Source organism: Salmo trutta, chromosome 17 (genome assembly GCF_901001165.1).
Source record: "Salmo trutta chromosome 17, fSalTru1.1, whole genome shotgun sequence".
Taxonomy (NCBI): domain Eukaryota; kingdom Metazoa; phylum Chordata; class Actinopteri; order Salmoniformes; family Salmonidae; genus Salmo; species Salmo trutta.
Genome location: NC_042973.1, coordinates 43,904,900 through 43,926,070, shown reverse-complemented (window position 1 = coordinate 43,926,070; position 21,171 = coordinate 43,904,900). Strand labels below are relative to the sequence as shown.

Sequence of the window (21,171 nt, the reverse complement as noted above, 5' to 3'; positions counted from 1 at the left end):
TTCCGAATGCACTGTACATTACCATTTCCTGTTGCAGTTATTTTCCTGATTTGTACTTCTCTCCAACATTGTAACGGGAGATCCTACTAGCTAAGAGGTAAAGTTACATTCCCCTTGACAACATCAGTTCAACAGCCTCCTGCTGTTAAAGGGACAATCTGCAGTTGCTACATCCATTTTTGGTACCCATTGATCCTTGAAAAATATAACTTACAAATGCCTCATGGCCTTAATTCAACTGTCGTATAGCATCAGAACCCAAAATAAGCTTATTTTACGCCAATGTTTCTAAAAAGTAAACACTCTATAGCCTCCAAAAACTGTAAAAACTATAATTTTGATATCATGGATGGTCAGTAGCTCCATCTATGAATTTGAAAGTGGTTAAAAAAAAAAAAAAAAAAAAAAAAAAAAAGTACACCGCCATCCCTCAGCTTTTTAACGAAAGTGGCGGTGAAAACGCTTTGTTATTGTTTTAACTACTGATTGTGGCTTTAAGGCTTCGTAGAGCGTATCCCAGCAGGCTTTGCACTTCTAAAGCAAACACACTCCCCCTAAAATAATGGAATTTGGTTTTGAAAGAGAATCTCATTTGCTCTCAAAGCTATTGAAATTCTCTCTTGCCAAAGCCTTTGTTTTATCTGTTTGTTTACAGAACTTGAATAAATCACACAGAGAAAGTTCCCTCTTTTACACTAAGGCTTGTGGAACAGTGGTGCTGAAGTGCTGCTGTGCCTGCAGCGCTGTGCCTCAGCTCTAAAATGATTAATTTCATCATCATTTAAACAGATGGTCTTCCCACCTATTTCCTCAACCGTGAATAATGATCAGCCATTTGCAATGCATCTTTCAAGAGCTTTAGTTTTGTTTGCCAAACTGTTCTTTTCAACTATCAGTCACCATTTGTAGCACATCCTGATGTGCTTACATAGTGTGACGGCCTACTGAATCTGTCCAAATGGGCATCGTATTTCACTCTGTTCATCTGTCCTAAATCCCTCTCTGTGGGCTTTGGATCACTACCCTCTGCAGTCAGGGCACTATCAGTATCCATCATGTCTGAGGATTACCCACAAGGCCTGTCGGGAGGCTCTTACATGCACACACATCGCTTGCACGTGCGCACACTAGGCTTGGGCGGTATCCAGATGGTCGAGACGAAGGTATGACATTGTGCCATACTGGAATATTCGGTAATACCGGAACTGAACACAAGGGCGCCATTTTTAAACTCACCTGAGCCTTTGTAAATCCAAGGTTAGCAATGCTAACAAGTACATGTAAAATCCCATAGAAAATGTAACTAAAATGCCAACAAGCTCATTGAACATTTTACACAGTCTGACCTAAAGCATTTGCTGGACAGACATCCCAACTCAAAAGTTATAGTAGTAACAAAAATAAAAATGGTAATCACAGTTTGCTGCACACACAAAACAAAATATTAAACAGCAACGCTGTTGATCCAGGAGGGGATTCTCTGCTGTTACCAAACAAAGCTTGATTTTGCAAGAAGCTAACCACTTAGCTAACTAGTTAGTAAATGCAGAGCATTTAGCACATTTTAGACAGTTGTCTTAATAGGTTATAAGATGTTATAAGCTGGCAAACATGAAGTTGTGAATTCCATACTGTAACTAGATCACCTGGCATGTGCTGCACAACAGTGAGTGACTCACAAGCAATTTTCCCTCTAAACTTCACGCAGCTACCCCTGGACTCCGGCACAGAAGAAATACAGTATCAGCCCACTGCGAGAAGCACGAGATTGAACTTCACTCAACATTCTAGAGTTTTCCCTGTTAGTTAACCCTATCAATGTTTCCTTTTTACTGTGGCATTTGTGATCGAATCAATGCAATATTAGCCACTTTCAATGCAACATACCGAAACAAAACGAACTATGCATAATTTAGTACGCAAAACTAACTAAGCAAGAGATTTTGTTGTAGGTAGAACACATCGGTGTAGGAATAGCACTACTCAGCCAGTACTCTACACAGACCGGTGCGGCATAACTAATCAGAGCTGCAGTAGGCCTATAGTAGGCCTATATGCAAATAAAACATTGCCATATATGGATGTGCCATTTACTTTGAACTGGACTGTTTACAGCACGAGTGGCCATGAGTAGATGCACTTGGTTTGAGATCAAAGCAGGAGCTGCATGTAGCCACGTGTGCACATTTTGTTAATATCCTTTGCTAGTTAGTGAGTTATTAGCCCAGTTATAGATCATTTGCACTTAATAGGGGAGTGATTACTTCATACAAGACATGTACATTTCTAGACATCTTTGAAAAGCAAATTGGGTAAAGAGCTTTTGTCGTCTTAAAAAAGGGGCAGTGTTGTATTTTGAGACCGGCTTGAATAAGCTAAGTAGCCAATATGTAGAGGGTACCATACATTTTGTTTGATTCTCTGTAATAATGGTATGGGAATAATAATGCATTTAAAAATGTGTAAAGTGGTTTCTTGCATCAAACACCACAACATTTTCAGTCACCTCCTTGTCTGAAGGACAAGTGGATAAACAGGTTAATGGTTAATTTTTTTTCAAACGTCTAATGGAATGTAGGCCTACATTGATCACCACACACAGGCTGCTACTGTAGGCTGAATGGCAGAAAAGCTATTCCCATGTTAAAATGTTATGGGACACATTTTCTCCATTGTTTTTGATATAGACCACTCTGGTAGGTCTACATTATGATCAAATAGCCACAGTAGCCTTCTTGGCCATTGTTAAAATGGTAACTTAAAGTGGGTACTGCCTCAGTGTTCACAGTAAACGCATGTGGGAAGTTGCACAGAATTTTCACAACATTCAAGAATTTCTTTTGAGGGAACATTGCTCACAAGGCTCCGGTCTGTCGTCATTTATGTGACAAGTGAAATGAAGAACGAGCTCTTCTTTATCGCCTAACATATTGTACAAGTTGACTGCAGGTGTTACCTTAAAAAGTGGCTACAAATATTCAAATGTATAACAAAAACTTCTAAATAAATAAATAAAGTTTCAAGTTACAGCATTGTAACTTAGCATTTAATTTCTCCTACACAAGATATCAGGAGAATGTAATTGCTCAGAGTAACATTAGCTAGCTACATTTTTAGATATTACATGTTTTTAATTTTGACAAAGTGGTTTCATTTCAAGCTCAACTGCACTGTTAGCTAGCTAGCTAACGATATTGTTTCCCAAAGCCATTTTCTTTTCTAAATAGAGCCTGGTTGGTTATCTCCCAGCACTGTGGCATTGTTGACACTTTGTTTATTGTTGTTTAACTAGCTAACGTTAGCTGGCTGGCTCATTAGCTAACGTTACGTGACGTGTGTACAACACCCGTTAAATATGGCCGGTGTCTGCAAAAAAGCATTATAAATTGTTGCCAGCAGGGCTGGTTAGGCTGTTTTCATGTTATCCAGAGGTAAACTAAATCGGTCAGAACGTCAAGTGTGCGCTCCGAGAGCGAAACGAGATGGGTGGGGCTAAAGCTTAAGAGGGTGTGAACGATGCTGAATGGTTGTAGACAAAGAGCTCTTTCACTAGATACCAAAACATTCAAAAGGTGATTTTCTCAACTGTCAAAGCAAAATGACTTTCCCATTGTTCCTCAAATGCAGTTGTATGATAGACCATTTTGTAGATCTGTCTCTACTTTTATCTAATGTTGTTTTTTTTTTAAACAACTGCATTTCACTACATAAGACAGAATCCAGGTGGCAAGTCAGAAATGTATAAAAATAAAAATTACATTTCAATTCATATTTCAGACCCGTTACTCAGTACTTTGTTGAAGCACCTTTGGCAGCGATTACAGCCTCTAGTCTTCTTGGGTATGACGCTACAATCTTGGCACAACTGTATTTGGGGAGTTTCTCCCATTCTTCTCCGCAGATCCTCTCAAGCTCTGTCAGGTTGGATGGGGAGCGTCCATTTTCAGTCCTCTCCAGAGATGTTCGATCGGGTTCAAGTCTGGGCTCTTGCTGGGCCACTCAAGGACATTTACTTTCCTGCATTACCTTTGCAGGCGTGCTTAGGGTCGTTGTCCTGTTGGGAGGTGAACCTTCGCCCCAGTATGAGGTCCTGAGCGCTCTGCAGCAGGTTTTCATCCCAGACCTCTCTGTACTTTGCTCCGCTCATCTTCCCTCGATTCTGACTAGTCTCCCAGTCCTTGCCACTGAAAAACATCCCCACTGCATGCTGCCACCACCATGCTTTACCGTAGGGATAGTGCAAGGTTTCCTCCAGACGTTACGCTTGGCATTCAGGCCAAAGAGTTCAATCTTGGTTTCATCAGTCCAGAGAATCTTGTTTCTCGTGGTCTGAGATTCTTAGGAGCCTTTGGCAAACGCCAAGCGGGCGGTCATGTGCCTTTTACTGAGGAGTGGCTTCCATCTGGCCGCTCTACCACAAAGGCCTGATGGGTGGAGTCCTGCAGAGATGGTTGTCCTCCGGGAGGTTCTCCCATCTCCACAGAGGAACTCTGTCAGAGTGACCATCGGGTTCTTGGTCACCTCCCTGACCAAGGCCCTTCTCCCCCGATTGCTAAGTTGGGTCGGGCGGCCAGCTCTAGGAAGAGTCTTGGTGGTTCCAAACTTCTTTCATTTAAGAATGATGGAGGCTAATGTGTTCTTTGGGACCTTGAATGCTGCAGAATATTTTGCTACCTTTCCCCAGATTTGGTTTTTACTCCTACATGCACTGTAAACTGTGGGACCTTATATAGACAGTTGTGTCCCTTTCCAAATCATGTCCAATCAATTGAATTTACCACAGGTGGACTACAATCAAGTAGAAACAGCTCAAAGATGATCAATGGAAACAGGATGCTCAATTTCGAGTCTCATAGTAAAGGGTCTGAATACTTGAATCTGTTTGAAATTCACTGCTTGACAGAGACCTTCCAGATAATTGTATGTGTTAGGTACAGAGATGAGGTAGTCATTTAAACTATTATTGCACAGAGTGAGTCCATTCAACTTAAATGTGGCACACTTTTATTCCTGAATGTTTTTAAGCTTGCCATAACAAAAAGGGGTTGAATACTTATTTACTAAAGATATTTTATATTTTACACTTGGACCAATTTTAATTCCCATTTTACATTATGGGGTATTGTGTGTAGGCCAGTGACAAAAATCTATATTTAATACATTTTAAATTCAGGCTCTAACAACAAAATGTGAAAAAGTCAAGGTGTGTGAATACTTTCTGAAGGCACTAAACATGTAAAACAGCAGTAAGTGACCAGAAGCAGGATAAATAGATACTAATGGTAATGGGAATCAATAATCATTTAGCAGCAGCATAGTGGTGGTCAAATCTAATCAATAATCATTTAGCAGCAGCATAGTGGTGGTCAAATCTAATCAATAATCATTTAGCAGCAGCATAGTGGTGGTCAAATCTAATCAATAATCATTTAGCAGCAGCATAGTGGTGGTCAAATCTAATCAATAATCATTTAGCAGCAGCATAGTGGTGGTCAAATCTAATCAATAATCATTTAGCAGCAGCATAGCGGTGGTCAAATCTAATCAATAATCATTTAGCAGCAGCATAGTGGTAGTCAAATCTAATCAATAATCATTTAGCAGCAGCATAGTGGTGGTCAAATCTAATCAATAATCATTTAGCAGCAGCATAGTGGTGGTCAAATCTAATCAATAATCATTTAGCAGCAGCATAGTGGTGGTCAAATCTAATCAATAATCATTTAGCAGCAGCATAGCGGTAGTCAAATCTAATCAATAATCATTTAGCAGCAGCATAGTGGTAGTCAAATCTAATCAATAATCATTTAGCAGCAGCATAATGGTAGTCAAATCTAATCAATAATCATTTAACAGCAGCATAGTGGTAGTCATAAATCTAATCAATAATCATTTAGCAGCAGCATAGTGGTAGTAATGAATCTAATCAATAATCATTTAGCAGCAGCATAGGTGTGAGGGGGTGTAAGTGTGTGGCATCAGTAATGAGTGAGTGAGTGAGTGAGTGAGTGAGTGAGTGAGTGAGTGAGTGAGTGAGTGAGTGAGTGAGTGAGTGAGTGAGTGAGTGAGTGAGTGAGTGAGTGAGTGAGTGAGTGAGTGAGTGTGTGTGTGTGTGTGTGTGTGTGTGTGTGTGTGTGTGTGTGTGTGTGTGTAAGCGTGACCGAGGATAGTCTGTGGGAGAGTCAATAATCATTTAGCAGCAGCATAGGTGTGAGGGGGTGTAAGTGTGTGGCATCAGTAATGAGTGAGTGTGTGTGTGTGTGTAAGCGTGACCGAGGATAGTCTGTGGGAGAGCAGTAGTTGTTAGCCATTTAACAGTCTTATGGCCAGGGGATAGAAGCTGTTTAGGAGAATGTCGGTCTGAGCCTTGATGCACTGGTGCCGCCTGCCAGACGGGAGCATGGAGAATTGCGACAAGTTCAGAAAAAAAACGCCCTTCAAAAAGACGAAAACGATTCAAAATGATCTCGATGATACAGACCAGAGTGCACAGATTAAACTGCTGTAATAGATCGAGAGAATCAAGTTGAGAGGTTTTATAAAACGATAGGACTAATGCACGTCGTCACGTGACCTTTCATTACAGTCATTCTGATAGAAACGCAGCGTCTATGGAAATGGTATTCACTTGTCAGGATCAAACCCATATCCTTCAAAATGAAACATTCATCTTAGCGATGTGGAGTTTAAATATTCAGTGATACAGATTTTAAAATGTTTTCCTGAGAACAAGGCAGTTGCAGCACACTCCTGCCCACAATATGCTAGACTTATGCTCCCAATCAGGAAAACAGGGCCCAAGTTTAGGAAGCATTCGGCCCCCCGAGTAAGAAGAAAACTAAGTCTTCAAAAGACCAATTACTCCACAGCTGGAGGCCAATGCTGACGCCTTTGTTCAAACCACTCCCAGTCAAATCTGCACCTGATCGCATCTCCTACTGTACAATTACCACCACTGCATTTAACACAGCCAAATGAGCTAGAAACCAAATCACAAAAAAATATCTACTATAATAAAAATCATGGACTTAGTTTGAAAGCGAGGTAGCGTCTACATTTCTTTCTTTCAAATGAAATTAATATTCATTACATAACACAACCAGAATGCCTAAATGAAGATGTTTTTCTTTAGACTTAAATTACAGCCTCCAGATTTTCAAAAGATCAAACTAACCATAGCTAAGCCTGTAGCTTTTCCTTCATTATAGCTTTCAAAGCCCACTAATTAACGTGATAAAAGTTCATAACTGCGTCACTCCAACTCGGATTTCCCTCCGCCACACTGAGCTTGCAAATGGCCTTGTAAACGTGAGGAACCAATAGTTTTTCCAACAGTGGCAGTCTTGCCTTCAGGATTTGTACGGACACTGGCGAAACAGATTTGTACTTTTAGCTGCGAGTAGGTGATTCACCACTGCTGTACGGAGTATGGCACTATTCCAACAAGCACAAAGCAGATAGTGAACTGCGATAATCGATATGGCCTAATATGTGATCTGAATTCATTTGTTGTTGCTGGCAGTGGAGTGTCTTAGCAAATGCCAATGAGACTGCTTATCAAAGAAACAGCTAAATAACAGCTAATTGCCCCCATTACTGTTTTAGCTTATTTTCAAGGTAACAGTCATTTTGAATGGCTATTTTGCAATGCAGGTAATTATTACTATATATGCATTACATTTAGCATATGCTTTGAATAATTTCCTGCCCCATTTTGCAACAAAGTGATTGTGTTGATGTCGAGTTCGTATAATTTCCCCTCCTCTGCAGGTCCACATTCCCACATCTCAGAAAGTGTGAATGAAATGGATCAAAATGCTAAGTGTGCTTCCTCAAACTAAAACAGACAGGGTCTCTCGAGGCCCCGTGGGCCTGAAGGGAAACGAAAAATGTTTGAAAGAAGAAAAAGGCCTCGCTCTCAAGTCCTACCCGTCACATCAGGGACAGTGGTTGACTGAGGGAATAGTAAGAGCTAATGTGAGTGAAATCAAGGGCTACACAAGCTCCATGTTGAGTTTAGAACGTGCGGCACAGTTCGGGTGCACGGTTACCCTTGCAATGTAACAACACTAAAAGGTCAAGACAACTGCAATGATATTAAACCATTCAATAATATGCCAAACTGAAGGAGGGCAGCCGGCGGCAACCTCTGTTCTGCCGAGGCCATTGAGGAAAACATGACCTGACAGACTAAATACAACATTTGCACGTATACGCCCTGCCACGTCCCCGCCAGAGAGGCTAAAAGGAACAGACAGCCCACTCACATATCCTGGGAAATATACATTTATTAATTTCTTGCAGACACAAATCTACTGAAGCTTTTACAGGGGGTCGGGCCCTTCACTGAGACGCTGGGATGGGTTGGGCAGGGCGGTGGTATGCTGGGCGGGGGGGGGGGGGGGACTATGCGCGGGAGATTCAGACGTAGGGCTGAATGGGATTCTTGCTGGCCATCTGCCTGACCAGCCAGGGGAGGCATGGCAGAGTGCCCACATCTGTGGGATGGGAGGGCAGTTGTAATTTTTTGTGCCCCTCTAAGCACTACAATAACCAATCTGTTTACCATGCATTTATGTAAACGGAGCCCAGGACTTCAAAAACACACAGCAAGAGGTAATTAACCTATTTAAAAAGGTTGTTGAGGAAATTGACCCACTACTGTTGTTTACTTCGAGCATATATGTCATCGCGAGTCGACTATTAAAGCCTTTATGTGCTAATACACCCAGAGTGTCCTCCTCATCCCTGTCACAGATGCATGTCACCCTGGAGTGTACGCACAGCCTTCAGTATCAGCCTGGCTCGATGGGTCGGATTCTAAATCTGACGGATTAGAGAAAGCCACATCCAAATCAGCTCAGTCAGAGGGGTTAAGTATCTGCCTGATGTCCCTGACCTCCGGGTGGCGCCACCCGCAGCAGCAGGCAAGAACACATCCCAACCACCATTATCAGGCACCTCATTTAAAGAGAGAGTCGGGACAGCTGACAGAGGCTGGTGGCAATCTCTTGCGCCATTACCTACTGTTTAGGGCCCGCCTTAACTTTAAGTGTTCGGAAGAAAATACAAGAAAAAAGCTTAATAAATAATGCAGGTAAGTCATTGTGTAAGGTGAGGGTTATAGATAGACATCATGTGAAGGTCAGAGCAGAGGAGCCTATAGTGCAGCGGACTTCTTGGCCTTTAGTCCTCCATACTGTTTTGTAGGCTGTTTGAGATCCATCAACTAGAGTGGAATATTCAAGAGGTGCCTGAAAGGAAGATCTGATCTGCGGGTGTCACCGAGTCACTGATGAAATCAAAATGCAACGCCCCCACACGTCAAAGAGGATTGGATATGCATCTGAACTTCACACTTGTGAGCGTGCTCCACTCCTCTCAGTGACAACCCGAAAAATAACAAGAGGCGTAAGATCCCCAAAAGCTCCCATTCCATCAATCATCTGTTGGCGTCAGAGATGTACGGTCTCGCTCGCCAAATCGCAACCATTAGCTCACTAAACCCAGCACACAGCGAGAGTCATCTGGCAAAACTGGCAAGGGCACTCCAACTCCACACACGCTCTCAGAAAAACAGACACTCAGATGCCCACCGCTGCTTCTATGCCCATTGCACAGTCATGCCCCAGGTCAGTTGGCACAGCTAGGCCAGTATGTGGGTGGATCAGTAGGTCAACGTGGGGGTTTAGGGTGATTCATCAGATTAGTGCATATGTCCGCATCAGTAGGTTACTGGGACATAATCAATCACAACCCTGGTGGTTTACATAGGAGGGTGTATACGGTGGCGTTGTCTGTGGTTGATTTATGCTACATCCTAGCCTACAACAGCTGTTTCAAAGCAGTGTACTCACTTTAACAGCCAATTCATAACGTTGATTAATCCACTGCTTCGTTCACACAACGGCGTTAGTGAGGCAGGATAAAAAGCAGCGACATTCAGATGACGATGAGAAGTGCGCTCGCAGAACGGATGCCCAATTAACCTCCATCGCATGGCTCCGTGGAGGGGCCCCGGAGTTATAATAAGCCCACTGGAGAGCAGCCTGAGCTGGCCAGATGGCAGCGCACAAACCCCTGAGGAGGACGGAGGAGGATGCAGGTGCTACATGTTTCTACTGAACACTTTACAGAGAAGCCACAGGTGCTTTTATGCACATTGAATCGAAAGGCTCATAAATGAGAATACACCTCTTCTGTTGCTACAGCATATTTCGCATGTGCATAATGTAAAGCTAATTAGATAGCATTCAATTTATTGTGGTTAGAGGGATCTTTTCCTTGACATGGTAAAAGGCAGACTCAAGCCACTCCGGGGACAAATTACAATTTTGTAGCAATTCAAAACATGTCAAAAGGAAATTATTTCTTAAATTTGGGCAACTAGGGTGTCTTGAAGGCATCTCCGGAATTCACATTTTTTGAATTTGAGTAAGACAAACTAAATTAACTTCCAATGAATTATTTTGAGCTCAAATGATTTCCAATACACTGTATGCTTTCATGGGAGCAGTATAGAATACAGTATTCTGCATGTTGCTTCTATGAAGTGCTATCACTATTCTATACATCTCTCCCCTGTGGGATTCTCTCTGTAGCACAACGCTCCACAAATCAAACGGCACAATCTTGTGATGCACTGCTGAAAATCGAAATGGTAAAATGCAAAAGAATACTTCTCAGACTGACTATAGTACAGGTCATCCTACTTGACCAAGGTCATCTCTCTCTGTGCTATATCCTGTGTTGAACAGAGTAGCTCTCTGACTATTGATTGACTGCTCTACTAACCCGGGTCCATTTCCATCTGTTACGGAAACATTCGCCGACATGCTTAAAACTGTTACATGTTTCAAAAGCTGCCTCATAATATATTAATTGTATTTAGGTTCGGAAAAGAAGAACTATCCACACACAGGAAGCTGGATTTCTGCACAACTCGAGGTTGAAAAGGAATTGTGCAAGAGTGGCACTGAACTGTCTTCTTCCTGTCCTGGCAGCGTCATGCAATCGGCCAATCATGGGTTACCATGGTAATTGTGGGCATGAACAAAGGTAAGTATGTTGGAAAGAGAATGTAATTGGGTTCAAGCATATAGTGATGCATTTCTGGTAAAATAGCATAGGACATGATGCACTGTGAGCATGTTTGTATGCAGGCAATGCTTGGGAGTCACAAAGCAAGATGGTGGGAGAGAGTTGGTAGGCTTGTGTGAGCGAGAGTGTGTGTGTGTGACACGGCCAAACGAAACAAAATGCGAACGAGCAAAGAGCATGCACACGCTGGAATTAGAATGCACGGTAGCGAATGACTGAAAACAGACGGGCCGTCAAAAGCGTCATACGCTTCAAATTAGAAAGCAAGTCTATTTCTCACATCTACGCGAAGCAATGCTCGTTCGCGGTTCGTTTGATTTGGCCTACAAGAGTGTGTGAGTGTTTGAGAGAGACAGAGAGAGACAGAGAGAGTCCGTGGGTGGGTGGGTGAGAGAGAGACAGAGAGAGTCCGTGGGTGGGTGGGTGAGAGAGAGACAGAGAGAGTCCGTGGGTGGGTGGGTGAGAGAGAGACAGAGAGAGTCCGTTTGTGGGTGGGTGAGAGAGAGTCCGTGGGTGGGTGGGTGGGTGGGTGAGAGAGAGCGTGTGTGTAGTTGTTTGCTTTGTTTCTCATCCTCTTAACTTTATCCCAGTCTGTACGCTGCTACTTATCTCTGATGAGTTTTAGAGATGAGAACACTCTCGCTCGCTCTGGTTTACCCAGCACTCTACGCAGGTTTTCTGTTTGCCTAATTCATCTGGAGTTACATCCCATTGCCTCTAATTACAACATTCATCCCATAATCCAGGAGAGAAGATAGTAATTATTATTGCCCTGTGCCGCTTGGGCTTCATCTGGAGCAGTATCACCCTCAGTCTGTGGTAGTACTCATGACAGCAGGAGGAGAACTGTCTGTTCGTGAGACTCAGATGATTCATCTGGCGGTCTCAGAATAATTGGCTTTTTCTTTTCTTACACAGACATGAAATATCCATTTTTTCCCCAACCACACTCAAATTCACTTATGGTGGGATGCTGAGTGAGCCAAAACAGATCTCTCCACCTCCTGTGTGGTCACCGTCACAGCCTGACAGTCACAGGCTGGTTTGTCACAGGTCAGTAGAGACCTGACAAACAGGAATAAGTGGCAAGCACCATTCAACATTGCTCGTGTCATATGGAAGGCACAACTGACCACCTAAGATCAATAAAAAAAAGGTACATATTTAAAGAGGTATATTCACACTTTAAACACATACAACAAAACCATGAACTATACACATTTCAGTTTGTGTAGCAGATCTTTGGATGTACAGTCCTACCATCATCATAATCTTCTAATTCCACAAGTGGTGAAAGGGCAGGAATGTTATTATCACACAGCACAGTCAGCCACAGCAGCCTGAGAGGACCGGAACCCCAGAGATGAGGTTCAGAACAAGGTTATCGTCAAGGACAGGTCGCAATTGTAAATGAGAACTTGTTCTCAACTTGCCTACCTGGTTAAATAAAGGTGAAATAAATAAATAAATAAATAAAAAATGAGCGGTCATGGGTCAATAGATAATGAGACAACCTCGTCGCCAGTTCTAGACAGTAAATGCTTACCTGCTATTACCTTTCTGTATAAACAAGTTTCTTGTTAAATATGTATTTGGCGTACAGTATAAAAATAAGCGATCCTCTGCTTTCTTTAAAAAAAGGTCAGAGAATCTAAGTTACAGAACTTTGCTCTGCATTGTATGTGTTGCCTTGCAAAGTAAGTGAATACTTCCTCTCTGGTGTCCCTGGGTAGTTTGTGGGCGGAGACAATTACTTCCTCATTGCCAATGGAAAACGACAAACTATTTCATTAAGCGAAGAGAAAGACCGCTATAAACATGGTCTGTTGAACTGGAAACTTGGGACAAAACAAGCACCTACTGTCTCTGGATGTGAAACATCAATATCAAGTGAAGGCTGGGGCCCAGAAATGTTTTTCCTTTTCTACAGGGGAGATTAAGGTCAATAATCAGTACACTACAGCACAGATGGGTGGACGGGCAGATTTATCCACTACCCAGCAGAGAAAAGCCTCAGCAGCTACAGAGAGAGAGAGTGTGTGTTAGCAATTGATGTTATTCTTCAATAACACAAACTCCAAAGCATATCAAGGGGAGAAAAATAGGTTTATTTGAGAAGGAATAAATCAAGAGGTTATGCTGGGAGGTAGATGTTCAGTCTCCCCTGTCCTCAGCTTTTCTCCACTGAACAAAGGAACAGGATGCCATTGATTAAACCCCCCCACACTAGCCTGGGGTTGACCAATCAGAAGTCCTTGCAGTACAACTGGCCATATAACAAGTATCCTGCTCCCGACTCAATGTACAGAACGTAGCAGTTCAGAGGTCAGAGTTCAGGAGTGACATTCCACAGATTCTAAACAGCGGTTGAACTGAAACCCAACTCCTTTTTACAATTCACCATTGACCATTAGCACTATATTTAGTTTAGTACTCTCATCCTTTCAAACTCTCCATTGTGTATTTATCTCCAAAATATTCTTGTGAGAGCTTACAGCAGAAGCATAACTAGACAACACCCAATAAAAACCCAATTCTGGTTCATTTGCCATTTACAATTAGTATATAATAAAACTGGGGAGTTATTTACACTAAAAACTGAAATCGGCTTCTGAACCTCAAAAAGGTTCAACGGCGTGCTCTGTCAAAAGCTGTGCGGTGTTCTTTCATTCAAGCAACAACTTCACCGTTGACAGGCTGGGGGCAACTATAGCAAAGCCCCCCCTGCTGTGCTCATCTACATCGTATGGCCAGATTACACCAACATACTCTACTGTGAAAACCATCTAGTCAAAAAAGGAGACTTGTGTTAAGATCCTTTGATTCTGCATATTTAGCAGGATATCCAGACGCGAGAAATCCTAGTTTGAGCACTGACCTCAAGGAGAAAGGTACTGTAACGTACACATCAATGGAGGAAATGAACATTCCCAATATAACCTTGAAAAACATTGTTTGAACATTTCAGCTAGCCGTTTGTAATCACTGGTTTCAGTGGGATCGGTGTCGGTCTAACTTGTGGAAGGATGCATTCACATCATAATCTATTTTATATCATAGAATGTAAGATAAGATGATACTCTGACAAACCCTGTTTGTGAATGAGGTCAATCAGAGTCCCAGCTCAATAGTGATTACAGATATATATTGATTCACAGACATCAGCAAACGTGTGAAGCTCGAGACATCAGACAAGGGTTTTGATTAGACAGATGAAAAATGACAAAATTATGATTTTGCAGCATTGATCTAAATATAGAGATTTTTTCAAAGCTTTAAGAAGTACCTTCTGTACAGCCAATAAAGACCTTTCAAAACATCTGATTGAAGAAAATAACATTGTCAATTCAAACGAAGGCGGCCTACTATTTAAAGTCCCACAGCTTTCTCTTTCGACATATTAAATCTCCTTTGTGATGTTTGTGAAAGGGTGCTGTGGGTCATCATAAAGCAACCGTACAAAAACAGGGGCAAAGTAGCACAAATCTTCCTCAGGCAAAATAGGGAGCAATTCATTGTCAAGCAAAAACATAATGAGCTGACCCAAAATAAATTACTGCCACTGCTGTGCACTTGAAAGTGGTGAATGGTAAAATCTCAGATAAAATTGTTACACTATTTCGACACCCTGCTGATCCCTTCTAGGAGTCAGAGTGAGGATATGGCATGAAAATGAATATCTTATTTCTGCTCGATGCAGCACTATTCTTCCTGAAGACACAAAACACATCAGCAGTTTTCATTTTTGTGAATGGGGTGGTGTACCTAATAAACTGGCCACAGTGTATATCTCATTACACTAGCAATTTTGTCAAAAACAACTAGTGATTAGATACTAACACCAGAAAAAAATATGTACACTCTGCACAGCAGTATATTCTACAGAGTAGTCTGTATGATAGAAAGCGTGTTAACTGTGAGGCAGGTTGGATGACCTGAGAGAAAGTGGGAAGAATAATTTCTTATCTTGCCAAAGGGCTGTCAGTCACATAAATAGCCGCAGGGCAGGAGCACAGACACCTTTCCTCCGCTGCTATGGGGAGCACCAAAAAGGGTAGTGACAAAGTCCCAAATGATAGTGAATGACAGTGACAGAGTCATCCAGTATTGGATTCCAAGTCAAACAGATCATGTGTGAAATGTCACCGGATCCTCAGAGCAACCCATCACGGCAAAGTGTATTTTTTTATTTGACAAACTTGGTGACACACTGCTTAGGTAAGAGTGAGACAGGTGTACTTTATGCATGACTACCCCCCCCTTCCCCTGCTCTAGAGGAGGTGGGTGTGGAGCGGGTCATAGCTCCAAACTGCTCCTGACTGTCCCCTATAGGGGTTAAGTCCATTATGAACCTCCCGAGGAGGGTTTTGGATCGACTGCAGTGTGGCAGTCCCTCTTATGTTTAATTAAAGATCAGCGTTATAGGCCTAGCGAGGGCCGATCGAGCCGCTGAGAGAGCACCCTTCTGCATTTTAATTGTGTGAGAGAGGGTGTCAGCTTGTGTTAACTGTCAGTCTGTAATACCTTCATGTTTCAAGCAGACCACCATAGTCCCTGTGCCCAAGAACACCAAGGTAACCGGTCTAAATTACTATAGCATTCACATCTGTAGCCATGAAATGCTTTGAAAGGCTGGTCATGGCTCACATCAACGCCATCATCCCAGATCCACTCCAATTCTCATACCGCCCCAACAGATGACGCAATCTATATTGCACTCCACACTGCCCTCTCCCACCTGGACAAGAGGACCACCTATGTGAGAACAATACATCCGCCACGCTGACCCTCAACACGGGAGCCCCTCAGTGGTGCGTGCTTAGTCCCCTCCTGTACCCCCGGTTCACCCACGAATGCATGGCCGCACACGACTCCAACACCATCATTAAGTTTGCTGACAACAACGGTGGTAGGCCTGATCACTGACGACGAGACCGCCTATAGAGAGGTGGTCAGTGACCTGGCAGTGTGGTGCCAGGACAACCTCTCCCTCAATGTCAGCAAGACAAAGGAGCTGATCGTGGACTACAGAAAATGGAAGGCCGAGCACGCCCCCATCCACAGGGCTGTATTGGAGCGGGTTGAGAGCTTCAAGTTCATTAGTGTCGACATCACTAAGGAATTAACATGGTCCACACAGGTTGAGGCTCCTCAGAGGAAGGGGAGGACATCCTCCTCAGTGAATTTCATAAAAATAAAAAGTCAAACATTAAAAAAGGCAAACATTAAAAAAGGCAAACATTAAAAAAGGCAAACATTAAAAAAAGTTTTCCTTTTTAGATAAAACGATACTAAATATAGTCATGTCTCCAATTAATTGATTAAAAACAACTGTTTTGCAACAAAGGTCTACAGTAACCTCAGCAGCACTCTAAGGTAGCACCATGGTGTAGCCGGAGGACAGCTAGTTTCCATCCTCCTCTGTGTGTAGTGGTTAGCGGTCATGATATGAAGGTTTGGCTTGGAATACATTTTTTTGCCAGGACACAGAAAGCTGACGTGTTGTGCACTGAAGTCCACAAGCGATGGGAAAAGGTGAGAGGAGGAGAGGGCATAGATGCAATAAGGAATTATACAACAATCAAATGGATCATGCTGTTTGTATGTGGCTGCTATGAAAATGAACTGTGTTTGTGTGTGATCAGGGGTGTATTCATTCCTCCGATTCTGTTGAAAAACGTTTCTTAAAACGGAAGCAAACAGAACAGGGATAAAAATACCTGAATTTGTTCAATAGAAACTGGTTTGCAACTGTTGGACTAATGATTACACCCTAGATAAGCTAGATACAGGCAAGAGTGTGCAAGGTGGTGTTGAATGTGTCAATGTCTGTCACCTTGATTACAAAAAAATAAATCATTATTGACCTGTGCACCTGCTGTAAGCTTTCATTCATAGGTTAGGTTTTAGTAACCTCATGATGGGTATAAGGAAATGTTGAGTATCATGTAGCAGCCTAAACCTATCGATGTTACATTGAGCTGGTTGAATGGAATATGAATGACAGTCATCCAATGCTGTAATAAAAATAAGGCCATGCTCATAAAAAATATAATCGTACTCCCTCATCTTAAAACGGCATTGACTGTCACTGGTCCACACACACCAACATAGTCGTGAATAAGGCATGACAACGCCTCTTCCCCTTCAGGAGGCTGAAAAGATTTGGCATGGGCCTTCAGATCCTCAAAGTTCTCCAGCTGCACCATTGAGAGCCTATTGACTGGTTGCATCACCACTTGGTATGGCAACTGCTTGGCATCCAACTCAAGGCACTATGGAGGGTAATGCGTATTGGCCAGTATATCAATGGGGCCCGAGATCCCTGCCATTCAGGACCTCTATAGCAGACGGTGTCAGAGGAAGGCCCTAAAAATGGTCAAAGACTCCAGTCACCCAAGTCATAGACTGTTCTCTCTGCTACCACCGCACACAGCAAGCAGTACCGATGCACCAAGTCTGGAACCAACAGGACCTGAACAGCTCCTACCCCCAAGCCATAAGACAACTAAATAGTTATCCAAACATCTACCTGGACTATCTGCATTCACTCTATTTGCAACATTTTGACTCATCACATGCTGCTGCTTATTATCTAGCCTATTGCCTAGTCACTATACCCCTACCTATATGTACATACACTACATGAACAAAAGTATGTGGACACGTGCTCGTCGAACATCTCATTCCAAAATCATGGGGATTAATATGGAGTTGGTCCCACCTTTGCTGCCATTACAACCTCCACTCTTCTGGGAAGGCTTTCGACTAGCTGCTAGAACATTGCTGCAGGGATTTGCTTCCATTCAGCCACAAGAGCATTAGTGAGGTCGGGCACGGATGTTGGGTGATTACGCCTGGCTCGCAGTCGGCATTACAATTCATCCCAAAGGTGTTCAATGGGGTTGAGGTCAGGGCTCTATGCAGGCCAGTCAAGTTCTTCCACACCAATCTCGACAAAGCATTTGTGTATGGACCTCGCTGTGTGCATGGGGGCATCGCCATGCTGAAACAGGAAACAGCCTTCCTCAAACTGTTGCCACAAAGTTGGAAGCACAGAATAGTCTAGAATGTCATTGTACGCTATAGCATTAAGATTTCCCTTCACTGGAACTGAAGGGCCTATCCCGAACCATGAAAAAAACAGCCACAGACCATTATTCCTCCTCCACCAAACTTTTCAGTTGTCACTACGCATTGGGGCAGGTACTGTTCTCCTGGCATCCGCCAAACCCAGATTCGTCTGTCGGACTGCCAGACGGTGAAGCGTGATTCATCACTCCAGGGAACGCGTTCCCACTGCTCCAGAGTCCAATGGCAGCGAGCTTTACACCACTCCAGCCGACGCTTGGCATTGCGCATGGTGATCTTAGGCTTGTGCTCGGCTATGGAAACCCATTTCACAAAGCTCCCGATGAACAGTTCTTGTGCCGATGTTGCTTCCAGAGGCAGTTTGGAACTTGGTAGTGAGTGTTGCAACTGAGGACAGACATTTGTTATGCACTTCAGCGGTCCTGTTCGGTGAGCTTGTGTGGCATACCACCTTGTGGCTGAGCCGTTGTTGCTCCTAGACGTTTGCACTTCAAAATAACAGCACTTACAGTTGACCGGGGCAGGTCTAGCAGGGCAGAAATTTGACTAACTGACTTGTTGGAAAGGTGGCATCCTATGACGGTGCCACTTTGAAAGTCACTGAGCTCTTCAGTAAGGCCATTCTCCTGGCAATGTTTGTCTATGGAGATTGCATGGCTGTGTGCTCAATTTTATACACCTGTCAACAACGGGTGTGGCTGAAATAGCCAAATCCACTAATTTGAAGGGGTGTCCACATACTTTTGTATATATAGTGTATCTACCTCCATTCTCATACCCCTGCACATCGACTCTGTTCTGTGACCCGTGTATATAGACAAGTTATCATTACTCATTGTGTTATAATTTCTCTCTGAAATTCTGGGAAAGGCCAGTCAGTAATAAATTCACTGTTATTCTACACCTGTTATTCACGAAGCATGTGACAAATAAAATTGTATTTGATGGTAGCAGGGCTGGGTGGTAACTAGTGGGAAACAAGACCTGACATGTCTTCTACTGTACACATGCAGCACAAACTGCTGCCATGTACTCTATATTTCAAGAAGCAGCACTCACACGTGAGAATCTGACACCCTATCGTCCACTGCAAAGATGTGAAACTCCATGCTATCCCTCATTTCATCATAAAGGGCTAAATTGGACAGACAGACATTTTGGAGAGAATTAGGCTAGGTGTTAAAGGTATTTTGAGGTCTGACAGTTTGTCAAGTGATCTCCTCAGCTCCCTCCATGCTAACAGATATCATTGACAACATAAACAGATCCACAGTAATGTAATATGGCACCAGCTACAGGAGTGCATCTATGTGAGACTGAGTACTTGGCCAAATGCATGCTCCAAGTGCTAAATTTACTCATCAGTCCACCCCAGCATCGGCACTACTCTGCATTCTGACCGCCAGTGTGAAGTGCACTGCACTAATTCATATTTCCTATTTGTCCATCTTATTGTAACACATGCCCGCAAGCGATTTTTTTTTTTTGCCACAGGATTTTTGTTTTTGATACAACATATTTACAATAAAACCACAAAGAATTCATCTAAAATTTGTTTAGTTTAGGAAATATGTTCCCAAGTATTCCAACAAATACACAATAAAACCACAAAGAATTCATCTAAAATGAGTTTAATTTAGGAAATATGTTCCCAAGTATTCCAACAAATACAAGGTATGAAATGATTGTATTGGAAAATAACAATCTATTTTCAGGCTTCGTTGTTGTCAATTTGCAGTGTACACATTATTTTAATTATGTTCCGGCCCCAACCATCCCCCGACAAAAATCTGCCTGCGGCTGAATCTAGTTACCTACCCCTGTTGTAACCTATTATTGAAAAAAATATTAAGCCTCTATCAGCATGGTGTTTAAACCACTGCTTAGTTCGTCTTACGGTACTTGTACTACACAATGTGGTTAAGATTGATAACCACATTACAAGGAAGAGTTTTGGTTCCATTTTATTTTACATTAGGACTACATTATTTTCCAATTTACTTGGCATTTATTTAATATAATATTCTAAATATGTAACGTTACTTGCTAAAACAGAACTCTGGACATATCCTATGCATTATCCATAGAACGGTACATTAGCATGTAGCCTACCTTGGATGTGTTGGTTGACCACATTTTCCAGTCGGTCCAGTCTCTCTATAATCTTCAGAGTTTCTCCCTTGTTGTCATCTTCAAACTTTCTCTCCGGTTCTGTCTCTGAGACTTTGGTGTTCACATTGGCCACATAATTAGTGATCCAGCCGACGTAGAGAAGACAGACAATATTGGTCATGCCACTCAAAATTACGCATGTCGACACCAAAGTTTTGGTTCTCCTAGAGCAGACCATCATCGCGACATCCCTCCATACGGTCCAATGCGTATACAAACGCAATATAAAAAGCTCACAAAACTAAATCACAACACCGTAGTTTCAGATAATCCAGGATTATAGCCTTCCAGCTGCTGAGATTGACAGCAACGTAAATTCGTAGATGCACTATACTATACCGTATCGGGCACCAGCTGAAATCCGCTGCTACAAAGTAATCATAGAGCTGGCGGCCAATGAAATCCTCCGGAAATGTACAGTGCATATCCGATCATTACACTATCCAATTGTAGCATGGGAGGCGTGTTCTCCACAATTCTCTCGTCCTTCAAATGGGACAGAATTTTCACGTTGGTTAGGGGAGCATTTTGCGAACCCTAACCTCATTCTCCCAACCTTAACCTCATTTTCCCAAAAGCATCTATAAGGCTAAATTCATCGTTAGAACCATCATTAAATCTCCGAGCTGTTTCCCAAAACCATCGTTATTAACGGTGCACTTAAAAACGCTAATAATCTAACGCCTTCCTCAGACCACTCATAGAACAGCTAAATGCGTCGTCAGATGCTTTTTTCGCATCCCGCGTTACTTTATACACAGAAGAACTCCGCTAAACATCGAATCACAGTGTTTTTCAGTCTCTCTG

General features: G+C 42.7%; 1 protein-coding gene across 3 annotated transcripts in view; it reads right to left on the bottom strand.

The window, feature by feature from the left end:
• LOC115152252 (polypeptide N-acetylgalactosaminyltransferase 18) overlaps positions 1-20,759 on the bottom strand; it is a 91,786-nt gene extending 71,027 nt beyond the window's left edge. For 2 of the 3 annotated variants that reach the window (XM_029696921.1, XM_029696922.1), the window contains exon 1: positions 20,305-20,759. In XM_029696921.1, the coding sequence (XP_029552781.1) occupies positions 20,305-20,545 (241 nt within the window). In that variant the 5' untranslated portion in view covers positions 20,546-20,759. The remainder of the gene's footprint in view (positions 1-20,304) is intronic. The other variant, XM_029696920.1, reaches the window with a different exon arrangement.
• Positions 20,760-21,171: the final 412 nt, after the last annotated feature.